At 36.4% G+C, this 16,284-nt stretch overlaps 1 protein-coding gene across 9 annotated transcripts in view; it reads right to left on the bottom strand.

Annotated features, from left to right (window-relative positions):
* ERBIN (erbb2 interacting protein) overlaps positions 1–16,284 on the bottom strand; it is a 114,449-nt gene that overhangs the window by 56,058 nt on the left and 42,107 nt on the right. For all 9 annotated transcript variants that reach the window (XM_062612328.1, XM_062612334.1, XM_062612332.1 and 6 more), the window contains 2 exons: positions 9,297–9,494; positions 4,933–5,050 (listed from right to left, as the gene is read on the bottom strand). In XM_062612328.1, the coding sequence (XP_062468312.1) occupies positions 4,933–5,050; positions 9,297–9,485 (307 nt within the window). In that variant the 5' untranslated portion in view covers positions 9,486–9,494. The remainder of the gene's footprint in view (positions 1–4,932; positions 5,051–9,296; positions 9,495–16,284) is intronic.

Raw genomic sequence — 16,284 nt, 5'->3', positions numbered from 1 at the left:
AGTACGTAACTGGGCTGGGGTATGTGTAAGTCTGCAGAGTAACCTGAAACTAAAGGGTAACATAATCATATAATGATGCTTTGCTTCTCTCCTCTGCCCCGCATCCGCTACCACACCGGGCTGCAAATTCAGTGTCGCCTGTCCTGTCAACTTTTGGTTGATACACGACGACTGCCACTCAAAGCACATCCCCTTTACAAAATTAAAGGTACATTCTGCCTTTACATGCAAATCCACATCTAAACCTCACATAATTACTCCTATAATGCCTTTTCTGTGGCATAAAAATTTGAGTCCATGAAGATATTTGTAATGAACTTATTTCACAAATGAACACTCAAATTCCACATTCAAGCCCTTAACTGCACTGAAATTCCATTCTGTTCGCGTCCTCTCTTGTACACAGAGACCATTTCATTCCGCAGAGACAGATCCTATTCAGTATTTTTAATAAGACAGACAATATATTTAAGAAAAATACTATGAATACTTGAATAGAGAACTTCAAATAAAATAGCAGCCTATAGTTGGGATGAATTTATGACTTCTATATGACGATACAATATAGTAAAACTACAGATGCGGGAGTGGGTCTTTTTTTTTTTTTTGCTTCACTATCACAGATGATATAAACCCCTGCTCCCATCTGTTCTCCTGCCCCTCCATCCCCCTCCAGTATAAGCAGAGAAATAGAACATTTACATCAAGTTATTTTTGTATTCAGCGTCTTTCTCTCTTACTTCTTCCTGCAGAAAATAGAACTTGGATCTGTCTCCCTCTATTAACTATGAATAATTCTCAATTTCTTGGAAAAACATATTCCTAAAGTGCATCAGATGGGCAACATAAGACTAGATACTCTCCTAAATTCTTATTCACCAGTTTCCTAACTTCTGGCACACAGCATACTACAGCTAGTTTACCAAATCAGCAGATGATTTTAAAACACTGAAGAAAACATGTTTTTTCTAAATTTGCATCTGTTAACAAAATTATTTAAATTACTTAAAGTAATTTTATAGGCAGATATGCCTGGAGGTGGGAGGTGTGGAGTAGGGGGTGAAGGGAGGATTTTCTTTTCTTAGGTTTAGTTTGTGTATGTTACCATGAACATTCCCTGCAATACAAACCAACAAACTGACATGTTTAAATTCTCTGCAACATCACAGTGCAAGAGAACCACTCCTTAATATCTAAGAGACTACTGAAGATACCCTGATTTCCAAAACACCATGTTTCTTTTGATCCTGCTAGTTATTTTCTAATCTTGCTGCTTAATCCTTCAAAGGCCTAAATAACAGAGAACTTAAAAATTCAATCTCTCAGCATTTTCTAAAATACAGGATGTAATTTCTGGCATGGGAATGCAATTTATTTATTTATTGTACCATATGTTCAAGTATTACTTCATCTTTGTGACTAGGATAGAATCAAGCTTCAGCTAAAAGCTTTAATGCTGAAACACACCTGAAAAGAAGCTATGGAATACCTCTGATATTGAGGGTTTATAATAGCCTTGGGAATCAGGTTAAAGTGCCATGAAAGGAAACCAATATTCTCACTACAAAAAAAAAAAAACAACCAAACAAAAAAAAGCCAATCCAAAAAACAGAATTTATTGCCTACTGTCAAGACTAAAGGCAGTTAAACTAACTCCATTTCATGCTTCCTGCACATACAGCAGCAGTTCAGTATTTTAGGTTACATCTATGCCATGACCATTTCAGCAGCCATGAATAATATATTACAAACCACATGCCCGTACAAAGACTTCTGTGTGCTCCAGAAGGCACAGCCACTAGAGACTTTTACTTCATAACCCACGACATGCCTTGAAATGTACATCACTTCATGCAAGGATTAGATACATTGACAGAGGAGTCAAATGGAGACTACAGATTAAAACTCCCACTCTGCCTGGCTCAAGAAGGCCAGAATAACAGGTCTTCTTGAATAAGGTGCTGGACACTGGGTGCATACAGGGAAAAACACGTCTCCTGGCTTTCTGTACTTTATTAAATCTTCCCTAGGCTTCTGCTTTTGGTCGCTCTTGGAGATAGGACACTAAACTAGAAGAATCCTTGTTCTGTTTCAGTATTATTAAATATTCTTAAGTATCCATATTTGCACATCTGCCATGTCTCTCTTATGCAATTTTATATATTGCATATATGAAATTAAGACATTTAAATCTGAAATAAAAAAGGCAAGACCTGTTATCATAAAGATTGCTTCCCTGGACTAATAACTTTTATATAACAAATCTGCTATCTTTAAGAATTTCTGCAATTTTGATCTTTCATTTAAATGTCAAATATTATACACACACACATATAAATGTATGCAGCTCCATTGGAAAGCCGTATGCTTCCCTGTGCAAGAGGTCTCCCCCTTTGAGCCAGACTCCACAATTTACCAGGTAACTTGCGCATGCTTTAAACCTGAAGCTTCATTCTTCATTTTTGTATCAGCTCTTTTGAAAATTAAATACTTCTCTTAGGCCAGTACATTTGATTATGCCTACGCCACAAGCAGCCTAACTATCTTACGTGAAAATCTTATCACATTTCATGTATACTTGTATTTGAAAACTGAAGTCTAAGCAACTACCCTTTTAAAATACAACATTCAAAACTAAATGCATATTTGATCTAAAGGCATCTGCACACCACAATTTAGCTCCATTCCCATGAGAAGAAAACACGGTATATCAATACTACAAGAAAACCACAGGAACTATCACAGCTACAGGAATCTATAACATACTCAGTTATTTCAGAATTGGCATATCTGATCATCATGCACCAAGACTGATGATTAATCTCCAGTATTTTATTTATTTATTTAATAGAAGAGAAAGCAATCCCTGTGTTTCCAACAAAGCCCGCTGCTTCCACACTGTATTCTTTCAATTTCTAACAAAGACAATGGAAGAATCAGATATTTTTATCAGTTTTGCTAGGCTTGGAAAACTAGTAAACCCTCTCCTATTTGGCTCTATTATAGGCATACATCAGAACAGTCATGGACAGTGGGAAACTGAGCAATAAATTCTTATCAAGAGGAAAGCAGACTCCAGAAAAGAGAACAGGCTTGCAGTTGTCAAGAGAAAAATGCTCTGTGATTGCAACAGTAGATAGGGAAACAGAAAGAGAAAGGCACTTCATCTAACAAACTGAAGTCTCAAATAATACCAAATTTATTACAGAATAAATAGCAGTTTTCTTAGTTTGCCCAACAGGGACAAACAGGGACCCTGATGTGGTTTTTTTTCAGTTTTACAGAGCTTTCAGCAATAGTCGGAGACAAGATACCCCAAGTAAACAAGCATGTGAACTCAGGACTATTTTTGATGTGCAATACTAGGCAGAGAAGCTGTGATAAGACTTAGAACAGGCAGATAAGAATAGTTCACATAAGTAAGCTTGTGTCCTGGCATTTCTCAAAAAAGGTGTTAGGAACAAAACAAATCCTAGAAAACAGAGCTGCACAATTTACTGCAATTAGTATAGCATATAATTCAGCTATTGCCTCCTTAAATTCTTTATATGCCTCAGATGAGTAACTTCTCTTTCAACAGCTCTCTGAAGGCTTACCTAAAGGTTATTACATCTTTTTGGATGGACAGGGAACTCTCAGGCTAGTCAGGGACCAGCTGCCTATTTTGGTACATGAACTATGGAATTTGCCAGCACTAGAACTCCAACGCCCTTTTGTGCTTTTAAATTTTCTGCACTGACAACTTGTGTTAGAAACAGTTAATTCTTTCAACAGTTCAGTCTAGGACAAAAGATGATTATTTTTCTGTTGTGTGTCACTATGAAAGTTTTAAGGCTAGTGTTCTTTTAGAAAGACTATTAATCCACTTGTACCAGGAACACAGCAGTTAACAATCGGGTCAATTTATCACACTAAACACTGTGTTCATTAGGTAGAAATAATAAAGTAACAGTTTAAGTAGAGACAGGGCTACAATCAAGAATGCCAACACTGCAACAACTGGAATACTTTCTTAACAAAGCAGAGCTCACTTAACTTTCTGGAGTCATAATTACCTAGCTGTCCAAATAAAGCAATGAATTTAATATAATAAAATCTTTGGCATATTTATGTAATTCTTATTTTCAAATATAATCTCAAGGGGAGGTCCTCTTACTTCACTTTGAATTAGGAATTAGGAAGACAAGACTATTATATCCTCATCAATTAGCATGATTGAACTTTTTCTTTTCTCTCAAATAAGCCACACAACTAAGTCTGATGACAACATAAGTTATTTCAGTTTCCTCAGTTTCAATCTGCCAGCTTGCCAAAGAATCATTAACAAAACCCCATGTATAAAATACTTGTCTGACAATGTTTCATAAATTACAAAACGGTGACTCACACAGAGTGACAGATTTTAACAAGTCAGACAAGTGAAGCAGTCACTGTCCATAGCCACTTCTCCCCATGCAGCAGAGGTTACTATCCCCAGAGCAGGACACCAAAGCAGCCAAATACTTATTGGCTGCTCATTCCAGACAGCTCATTAAAATAAACTGAAAACCTTTTCATGTGAAACAAAGTATAAAAACAGAATGCAGAAAAGTTTTACAAATTCTTGTGCAAACTATCTTCAGCATAGTGAACAATGAGAAAAGCCATTAAAAATACAAATATGAGCATATGCATATTGAGAGAATATAAAATACTTTATCAAGTTTTCAGTAATGAATCTCAAAGTACAAACCAATCAATTTGAGAGATACAATTAAAAAATCACAACCAGACCACAAAAGAGAATCTTTTCTATTAAGAAGTTATTTACAGTAGCAGTTTAAAATTTACTAGTTGTACTGCTTCTAAAAATTACATTTTCAGTAGTGCCATTGTACAGTCAGTGGCAATTTGCCTTTTAGTTACCCCAACATAAAAAGTGAAGTGACTTACCATTCTTGCTGACATCCAGTTCCCTGAGATTAATGAGATTTGCAATGGATGCTGGCAATGTAGTTAGGTCATTGTCTGGCAAACTCAGCTTGTACAGAGACTGACAGTTAAAAAGTTGCTATTGAAACAAAGAAAAAAAAGTGAATGTGACTTTCTCTTAGTTTCTTCTATATAACTTTTGCTCTTAATCCCTTTAAACTTCTGACCTCACAGCTTGAAGGCCAGATTATTTACAGGTTTTGACTACAAAAACTTCATTTAACTGGTTTTATTAAAAATTGATTAAGTTTACAATGCCTTGGAAAGAAAAAAATGGCAGTCACAACAAACCAGCAGCTATGCTTCACTCTTCCTACAAATTCCTTCGAGTATCACAGAAACTGTGACCTGTAGTTACGTGGAGTCCTGCAAACATTGCAAAATGTTTTCCATAATAGGACATTTTTTTAAAACATCAAATAGTTCTGGAACAGAGGATTTGATTCAAATCCTGTTCCTACTCTTCTCTAGAAATTAAATTTCATTCTATCTTACAAGATCTAAAAAGATCCCCCTCCATGCTTCCCACCTCAAGCACACAAAAATCCAACCAATTAGGATGAAAACTAGTGAAAGTTTGATCTAAGAATATAGAAAATTGTATAATGCAGATACAGAGATTATAATTTGTACCAAAATATATCTCTTACTATACGCAAAGTACCTTGAGATTTTTATTCAGAAGCTTTACAAATTGACAAAATAGGGCAAGTAATATTAGTGTAATGGAAGAAAAATCTTTTTTTCCATATCCAAAATATGTAGGAAACTTATAGATAGTATAAAATAAGTATCTCCAAGAAAATGGTTGAAAAGATTCATCTGAACAATTTATGTTGAATATTCCTTTCCTGACAATTTTGGGCAATGCATGAGTACCTGGACTTAGTGTTCTTTTCTTTTGGAATTCTGAGAAAAGATTAAGTGTTCTATGACTGAAAATATTTATCCCAATCAACATCATAACAATGGGCTTACTTCAAGCAAAATTTCTTGGATATCTCTCAATTACAAGGCCATTATGTCAACCACAGACTGTCTAACAAGACCCATTCACGTAACATTTGCATATCCCACACCAGAACAAAAGCAGACATAAATTAGCAATTGGACAATTCAAGGAATGAGCTTTAACTTGCCTACTAAGGTTTCCAATTCCTCAGAAATGTGCTTCTGTTAGAACTAGTTGATATCATTAAGGCTTTGAAGAGTTACAAGTTGGTTAGGGTATTATATTAGGAGAACTTTGATGAGGTCATGTGTTCTGGAGCCACTCCTGTATTTCAGTACTTCAAGCAAGAATATATGCTTAAAACTTATCCCTGAAAACAACAAGCTGGACTCTTGGAATCATTAGAAATTTCCCCGATCAGGCAGGTGGAGCAAATACAGCACAGAGAATTGCAAGATCCCTAAAGGAAAATGGGGGGAGGGGAGTTTTGTATGGTGTTGATTTTGTAGTTGTTCCTTTTGCTTTTGATGTTCTTTTTAAATGTTGATATATTCAGTGATTAAGGAGATTATCCTTACTGTTAATAAGTACCAGAAGTCATATAATTAAAGACTGTCTTATTGCAGAATTACAGTTTCTTCCAAACAGCAAAGTGAAAGGGAAAACTAAAACAGTTTGAGCTTTTCAGCTCAAATGCACACTGTGGCACTTGGGATAAACAGGGTACTTTTTCAGAAGTGCTTTAGCACACAAGATGAATGCATTTCAAATGTCTTGTCGCTTTTGAGAGTGAGACTACACACCAGTGTTTTATGTAAAGCAGATTCCTTCTCTACCACTATCTTTCTCTCCACCAGTTTGTTCATGCTGTGCCTCTTGGTCAGTCAACTGAATTAAGGACTATACTGTAAAAACAGATTTCTTTAAGTATCCTGGAGTGGAGGCAATTAAAAACAAAACAAAACAAACAAAGATAAAAACACAAAACCAAACCAAAACAACACACAAACAAACAAACAAACAAAAAAAAAAAAACACAAAAAAAAAAAACAAAACAAACCCACACACTGACAGACCATTTCAGTAATCAGGTTGACAAGACAGCCCCAAACTAGTTGTGCTGTGGCATACAAAGGGCAGCAGATTGCACAACAGGGATAAGAACACATCACCAGGGGCAAAGAGGAAAGGGGAAGAGTGGGAATGTCTTAACCAGGCTTCAGAAAGCTGGAGACAGCCTAATAAGTACCACACCCTTGTCTGAGATGACTTAATTAGAAGTCTTTTCAGAGTTAAAAGACTGAATAAAAGCTTGGGTTAGAAAAAAGGCATACCCAGCTTGAAACTCTGGCTCCAAATCAACTAGGATAACTTCAAACATTGCAGGCCTTCCCTTACAGATCTTCAATGCATAGTTTTGAGATCACAATTTATGTCAAATGATTAAATAAACCACTTTATTATGTATTCACTACTCCTTAATCTCTGCTTGTTTCCTTTAGCGAATTTGAGTTTATATGTGGGTTTTTTCTTTTGAAAATTGAAAAGGTAGTAAAAACTCACAAAGCATTTTTACTTTTAAGTAAAAAAATTACTTAAAAGCTGGAAACAAAATGCTAGCTTCTCAAAAATAAGCCTATAAGGATGACTTATATAATGCACAAACACATTAACATGAAGCAAGCTAAACTACTACAAGTCTCCGCAAAGCAAAAAAGGAACAAAACATGTTCAATCTGACTTTCTAATCACGTGGATAATTTAAACAGATTAGATCAAGGCTAGCAGTAGACTGCCCACCTCTCAGTTTACTCATTTACCAAAATTCAATTTCATACAGAAACTGACTAATGAAATCAAATGCCAATTAACAAAAAAGGAAGGTAAAGCAGGCAAACGGCTTTAGTTTAAAATAATGCATCCATTTAATCATTACAATGTATCTTTCTTCCTCTTAAGATTATGTAATGGATTTTTTTAGCGAATTATGAGCTTGGAAGATATTTGCTTAGTTCTTAATGATTTAATGCAAGAGTAAGTCAGATTTTTTTTTTTTTTTTCCCTAAGAAAGGTATTTTATTCTGGTTTTCTAAGCACTCAATTTTGTTCTTCTCAAATAAAGAATAAGAAACAGGAATTAAGTTCTGAAATCTTCTGAAAAATCCTCAAAGGCTGATACAAAGTCTTACAATGTATGCTACTAAAACCTAAAATTACCAACTCTAAAGAAATATCTACTTGGGAAAAGACTAGAGTAAAACAGTGGAAGTTCTAAACTATAATAGACTGGCAAAATGCCTAGTTTTAGCTTTATGTTACTAGCTCTACTCAGCGTACAAATACAGGTTTTCTGTATTCTTCTCAGGAATATTTCTTCTTCTCAGGAGCATTTTAGATTGGATTTTCAAAAGCACTTGGGTGGTATAAGTCAGCTTTACTGGTATCCAAGGCTTCTGATAACTGTCAAGTTACTACCCTGAAATTACTGTATTTCCTTACTAGTTTCATTTATCTTTGAAAAAAAATGTAAACCACCATAACCTGAAGTAGTTATAGCAAATTTTCCAAAAATCTAACATGGCATTGTACGGTTGTCCCATCTGACAATGAAGATTTGCACACAATTCTGACAAAAAGTCTGCCATCTTATGATTAAGTTTTTAATTCCACCAAGACAGGACCTCCTAACAGCAATTAAGTCTATTGCAATGATCACTTTGCGCTTCTCAAAAGTCTCACTGGCAAAGACTTTAATTCTTTTCTCTAGTATACTAGACTATGCAATTTGTCTTCAGATTTTAGAACAAACAATAAATATTGATTTTTCTAATAAGGCTATAACCAAAGTGGCATTCCAGCTCCCCTAGATTTTTAACTTAAGTAATTTGAGATACTTCAGAAATTCTCTTCAGTCACATACTGAAGAAAGCAGGACTTAAGTGAACACATACTTCAGATTTCAGCTGTGTTTTGTGGGCACAGATCTGAACAAGATATTAATCTTACTACTTCACGTTTCCATGTGTTATCAGAGATTCAAAATAATGCTGCAATTTGTTGAATACAGTTAGTCAGTTCAAGCAGACACTGCCACAGAAATAAAATAGCCAGCTGCTTCCGGTACATACATCTCTTCAACTAGGTCAATTGCTTAAGCAGCGTCACCCCAATTCATGCAGCAAACTAGTCAAGCTGGAACACATAAACATTCCTTCTACTAGGGCTGCTTTCTCTGGGATCAATGTTTACTTAAAAATATTTGGCGAACTGCAGCCTAAAAGCTAAAGATGGAAGCTAGACACTATCAGCTTCTACAACGCTAATGAAGTAACAGAGTCAACAAATGGAACTAAAGGAAAACCACCCAACCTACCTTTGGAAGCTCTTCAATCTGATTAGCATCTAAATAGAGCTCTTCCAAGGTCTTTTCAAAAGTAAAAATCTCCTTAGGCACCTGTTCCAGGCTGCAGTGAGAATAATCAAGCGTAGTAACTGTTTCCTCCTCTCCACGAAGGCAGCGGCATGGCACAAGCCGCACAAACAAATTCCGCTTTGTTGTCATCTTCAGGCACTGCAAAACAGAAATTGGTCTGGTTAAAAACCAAGACAACTTCAGAAATACTCACTTGGGCAGCTGCTCAAACTTCTACTGGCTGCTAAATACTTAAAAAGGAAAGAAGTGTATGCATATATGCGTATGTGTGTGCATATGTGCGTGCACATGTGCATACATGAGGGTGTGGAGAAAGAGTATTTATTTTCTTTTAGATGTAACAGATCTGTAGTAGCACTAAATAGGGTTAAAGCACATACAGACACCAAAAGACAAACTCAAAATTTAGCCTGTAACTTTGCCACTTGCTAACACAGCCCTATATCACAGAGAATTCTGAAGCAGCAGCTCTGAAGTGTCAATTTTTACAACACAGTTTAGCCCTACTTTCACAAAGCTTACTGGGATGATGCTTTTGCTTAATTTGATAAAATCCACCCTTTACGGAGTATTTAAATGTAGCTGTAGGAAAGCTATTCTTTTTTTTGTGTGTGTGATTAAATCCATGTACCTTAATTTCAAATCCCTCATTTAAAGACAGCATATAACAGAAAGAACCAGTGCAGTTTCTACCAACTGTTCAATCTACAGTTTAAAATGAAAGATAAAGTGCACAGATAAAGAAGTCATTTCTTTTTGCAATTCCATTCAGCTTGGAAAACTTCAACACATTTTACATGCACACTAGAACTAAAGAAATTTCACCTTGCTATGGAGGTATATCCTTCTTCATTTTCATTCATTGCTACAACAGTCCCCTCTACTCTCCATGGCTTTTACAATATTCCTACTCAGCAGGAAATGGCAAACCTAAATGGTGCTAACTGCCTGATTACTGACAGCATACACCAGGCATGTTCTGCCTCTTTCCTCCTCAGCAAGAACACAAGTTTAGGTCTTCTGTCTAATTAGCGACTAATTTTCACAAAATTCAGAAAAAAAAATGTTCTTCAAAATGTCACCTCAAGTTTTGCTGAAATCAGATGACAGACTCAACAATTTTTCAGGAAGGACTAACATGTGCAGACAGACAACATGATCATGTAGCTTTACTTCCTCAGGAAACTTGTCTAAAAATACATACTTTTCCAAAACAGCACCGAATATTTATTTTCTCAATCAAACTGCCAGCACTGCAAATTAAAATGCACTTTAAAAAAAAAAACAAACAAAAACCACTTCTTTTTGGAATTGCAGAAATTATATTTCAATTTCTGGATTGATGACAGAAAACTTTCTTCTCCAATTGCCAAAAAAATCAGACACATTTAGCAGACTGCACTTAAGCTTTCAGACAGTACGCTAGTAACACAAGGAGAAAACAAAATACCATGGCTGCTACACTATATGAAGTCACAGAATGCAAGACCCCTCCTCTTACTGAGACAAGAAAAAAAGTCATGCACTTGGATTATCCTCTATGAGCAGCTAGTTTGCAAAGTAATTCACAGTATGTTTAATTTATACGACAACAGGTCAACCTACTGCTGTACTTCAGTGTTTTCACTATAGAGAAGTGCCACTTATCACTCAGGCTGGGTGCAGTCAGATTCTATATCCATCCAATAAAAAGACAGAAGAAACTCTTCATTAAGATAGTGGGATGTCAAGACTTTCTTTTTAACAATGCTCAGATGTTGCTAAGATTTTGTTACAATGTTGATTATCCATTAGAACACTTAACACTTACTGTAAAATTCCAGCCATCCTAGTTAAATAAAAAGTGATCTAAAAATAAAGATATTTAACTGTGCTGCAACGCAGACTTTAGAGAATACGAATTCTATGCTGGGGTTTCCCAAGGAATGGGAAAGTGAGCAAAAGACACAGTGTAACCTCCTTCTGCTTCTTCCACAGGAACAGGTTCCAAGCATGATATCCTCCAGCCGCCCACAGCCAGATGCCAAAGATGCTACAGAAGCTGATGTGCTTTCTCTGTTAGAGCTACCCACGCCATCTCCATGCCTCAGAGGCCACATGTGAAGACACAAGAGGAATTCCACAGCAAACATTTACAAATAAAAAAGCCTTTAACAAAAAGAAGCATTGTCTCATTTTGAAATACTTCAGAGACCAGAGGAGGTCTTTCCAACCGCTCCAGAAAGAAGCACACAGCAATCTCTTTCTCTTCCAATAGGAGTGTAAACAGAAGAACATACAGCTTGGAAACAACCAGGATTGGAAAAGCAGAGACTACATGTGAGTTGATTACCAGAAGACTGGCAGTGGAAGACACACCTATATCTTACTAGCTGCAGCCATCAATAAATTCACTTCACGCAGTCATTTCAGCTTGTGAGAATTACGTTTTGGTTTCCAGAATATAAAAAAGTTCACTACATGGTTCATATAAATGATGAAATAAGATACTCTTTCATTCAAATCACTCAAAAGCAGCACACATTACAGTGTTTGTCTCCACCTTTTCCATAGCTGTTCTCTTCGCACCAGGTCTCAAGTCTTACTCAAGTCTCAAAAGTTTCTAAAGCAACAAAAAACTTGTAAATCCTAACAATGCAAAACACACTTATCTAATTTTCCTAACTTATCCCTTTATTTTGTAAAAAAGATCTTGAGCTTGGCGTAAGGGGGAGGAGCGTGGATGCATCCACAGCTCTATAAAATACAGATCAGTTAACAAATGCCTGTGCAACAGTGTTGGGTCATATCTTCAGTCAGTTATCGTGTCAGTTAAAGTACCTAAACTCACAAGCCAAAACAGTCAAATTCATATTTAAGTATCAAATAAATAACTTTCTCTCCATTGTTTTTACCAAGTTGAGTGTATATTTAATTCTAACATTTCAAAGATCAGAATTAATCAAGAGATTTGCATTTAATTAAATGTACGAAACTATGCAATGTGATGTAGTTCAATTTGTCTTATATATGTTCAAATTTTACTTCTACACATATATGAATAGCTGTTCAGTGCTGGTGTTCTGCAACAGAGATGGCTGCTAATACTAGCAAATGGGTGTGGCAGGATAGTTGGAGGAAATATTCCACACCACTCTTCTGCAATGTAAATTTAGAGAGACAGTCAGAAACACACAACCCTCACTCCCTGTCTCTCTGTCCACTGATCTTGTCATCAGTTGCCCAAGCAGAAAAACTATAATGGAGGAAAGGATGTACTACAGAGAGAGTCCACTGTTACATCTGCCAAAGACAGGGACTTGTGATGTCACACAGAACATGTACTTTTCTTCTACTGTTCAAAATAATAACTTCTCCATGGATAGTTTGGGTAAATACACAGAAGGCAGAAAGAGACACAAAGTATAGTATCGTTTTCCTTCCCAAAAATCAGGGGAGTCTGGCAAGCAGACTTCATGTTTCATAGTAACATGAAATCATAGAATAGTCTGGTTTGGAAAAGACCTTGAGATCATCTAGTTCCAATCCTCCTGCCACTCCCCTGGCTCAATGCCCCGTCCAGCCTGGCCTTGAACACTGGAAGGATGGGGCAGCCACAGCTTCCCTGGGCAACTTACTCCAGTGCCTCACCACCCTCACAGTAAAGAATTTCTTCCTAATATCTAATCTAAATCTCTCCTCTTTCAGTTTAAAAACATTACCCCCTGTCCTGCACTATGGGCTGCAAGGGAATCTCTGCTCTGGTGCCTGGAGCATGTCCTCCACTCCTTCTTCACTGGCCTTGATGTCTGTAGAGTTGATGCTCTCACATATTCTCACTCTTGTCTCCTGCGTGCTGCTCTGCAGTAGGTTTTTACACTTTCTTAAATATTTTATCACAGAGGCACTACCAATATCACTGATTGACTCAGATTTGGCCAGAGCACGCCTATCTTGGAGTCAGCTGGAACTGGCTGCAGGGGCAGCCTGCAGCATCTTCTCACAGAAGCCACTCCTGAAGCCCCCTCACTACCAACACCTTGCCACCTGCACCCAGTACAATCTATAAAAAGTGAAACATTTTTACTGAATACAATCAAGTTACTGGAAGCAGAAAAGCAAAGTATCAGTTTGAAAGACCATACTAGTGAAAGAAAGCAAGATCGACAGCAAGGCTGGATACGCACTAAATATTTAATCCCAAAAAGACATCATCATCCAGTGAAATCACTCTTTCATAGAACTCCGATTATTCCCTGCACACCCCTGCCATCGAAAATATGCCAGAAACATACGGAACATTTTTGTCCTCCCATGTGTCTTGCTAAGCACTCAATACAAACCAGCCAACTCAAACCTACAAGAAACTCTACACCACCAGAAAACAAAACACACAGCCCCCAAATATCACATCTTTGAAAATTCTGAACTCAGGCTTGCTACAGTACAATTTAGATTCACACTAATTTTGTTTGTATTATTTGCTAACTTGGTCTAAAAGCATGGGTTTCAAGGTACCATTAGCCCTTTAGATTTTCTGTCTGATGCTAACAGGATGTGATTGCTCATGCTCCAAGCTGGTGAAAGCACTTCCCCCACCCCCAAAGCCTTTCAAAAGAATGTTTACCAGTTACATCAGCAGCAGAGCTGAAAACGAAACCACCTATCAGATGTCTATAGAGGAAGGCATGAACAACTAGGCACAAAAATACCTGGTCAAGTTGACTTTACTCCACTATCTACAACTAAGTTCAGAACTAGGGAGCTGAGGATTTGTAAAAGCAGGAAAGGGAAAGACTGTGTTGCACTGCATGTGACATAGCATGCAACCTGACAAATACAAGAAGGCTAATTTGGCCATCTGGCAGAAGACCTAACATATTCCTGCTGAAAAAAAAAAAAACAACCCAAAACAACCTTATTTATTAAGAATCATATTCAAACTACTAAAAAAAAGGTCACCAAAGGAATTTATTACTTCCTGTACATTGAAAACTCAGTAGGAAATGAATCTTCTTATACTGGACATAAAAACATGAAGCATAGAGATATTAAAGATCACAGAAGATATCATGAAACAGGCTATTTGGCTTGTTGATGAAAGATCCTATATTGTGAAAATACAGATGTTGAGATGTGGAAGACTCCTTTGGTCACAGTGGTAAGTTAAGGTATTTTCACCTCCTCACCTTCTGTCATCCAAGCTATTTCTTGCTGTCTCTTCTAGCAAATAAAGTATTTTGCAAAACTGGATTGGTTACGCTATTCATTTCACTGAATCAGACTGGCAAACACTCAGGTCAGTACAAACTAATGAACCACAGTGCTGCACTCTGGGAGAGAGAACAAGTGGTAAGAAATGAGGGATTTTGGAACCATTTCACCGTTTTAATGTCAAGCTATAGTCTCAGACTCCCAGCTTCTGATACGAAAACAATGCTCCACTGCATCCATTGCTGCATGCCTTCTACACACACAAGAGCATCAAAAAACACACTGTACTTGCTCACATACAGCATTCAGAGCAAAAGGAATAAAAAGCACTACTCATGAAACAACAATGGTGAATGGTAGCAGGAGGAACACCATGTTAGTAAATACAGTAAATAATAACCAATTGTTAAGTGCAAACATATGAAGGACACTTGCTACAGTTTCTGAGAAAATAAAGGGATCACAGATGGCAGAAATCAGTTTTGCTTTTAGTGATGAAACAGCTGCTAGGATATAAGCAAAACCAGCAATATTCTACTTCTAGCTTGTTGAAATACACAACTCAAAGCTGGTAATAAAACTCAAAGCTTCTCTTAGGGTAACGCCAAAAAAAAGACAAGTGCCAGGTGTAAATTCTAAAGACATTTGCTTAAATTATCTGTTTCTTATATTTATGAATTAAATCCTAACCAGATTTCAATTTACTATTTCCATTTCGTTTTGCTTTAAAATATTCAGACATCCTTTATACAATTAACATCTGAAGTTCTTTATCAAACCATTTTATAAAACCTCTTCACTTAGTTCTAATGGAATCAGTAACATTTTCTTGGCTCAATAACAGTGTACTCACATGCTACAAAAATGTCCTCAAAAAAAAATAAATTATAGATTAATTTTCCTGTTTAAAAAAATGTTTGTATACCCAAACAATTGTAACTTTGGTATTTTTATGTATATCTATATTAACTTTTCATACTAACACTGTATAATAGCTACCCAGTAACACACACACACACTCTCTGTGACTACACAACTGTAGCCAAGTTAGTTACAGCTCAGTTCCCACACATTTCCATTTGCTCTTTTTCAGAGGCAGCCCTTGAAACTAACTTCCATCTGGACAGCCAATCTATCCAAATAAGTGCTACTATAATATTTCATCTGAAGAATAGTCTCTAATTGTATATCATTAACAATGCTGCTGAGATTAGCATTAGATCTGAGCTTCATTTCTGATTTTCGACTTGATTGCATATTCTTTGGGTACATATTTGTAGTGTTACTAAGAAAACATTATGAGGAATAAATTTTTAAAGCCACTGTGCTTGAAAGTCACTCATTTCCCCTCCCCTCCCACCCTAAAAAAAACCAAAAAACACTTAATAAAAATCACAGATAATTATTACGACAAACTGCTTTTTTGTTTGCAGGAAACTGCAGGAGTCCCTCAAACCTTCACAGAATATTCAAAAAACTGAGCTTTTTTAAAAAAGCCATGACATTGATATTTCAGTATTTTAACAATGATATTTTTAAATGGCTAAAGGATACTTCTACATTATGGAACATGTTTGGGTTTTGATGTTTGAGTTTTTTACGCTATTCCATAGCCAGAAACATGAAATATTTACCCCAACAGAATACTAAAATGAAAACCATCCTGCAGCCAGCTGTACCAAGCTATTTCATAACTGCTTTGCTTTCAGAATCCACCAATTTCTACTTTAAATTA

Source organism: Pezoporus occidentalis, unplaced genomic scaffold (assembly GCF_034315485.1).
Source record: "Pezoporus occidentalis ecotype Australia unplaced genomic scaffold, CSIRO_AGI_Poc_V1 ctg16, whole genome shotgun sequence".
NCBI classification, from domain to species: domain Eukaryota; kingdom Metazoa; phylum Chordata; class Aves; order Psittaciformes; family Psittacidae; genus Pezoporus; species Pezoporus occidentalis.
Note: the sequence above shows the minus strand (reverse complement) of the source record. Positions and strands in the feature narration are given on the sequence as shown.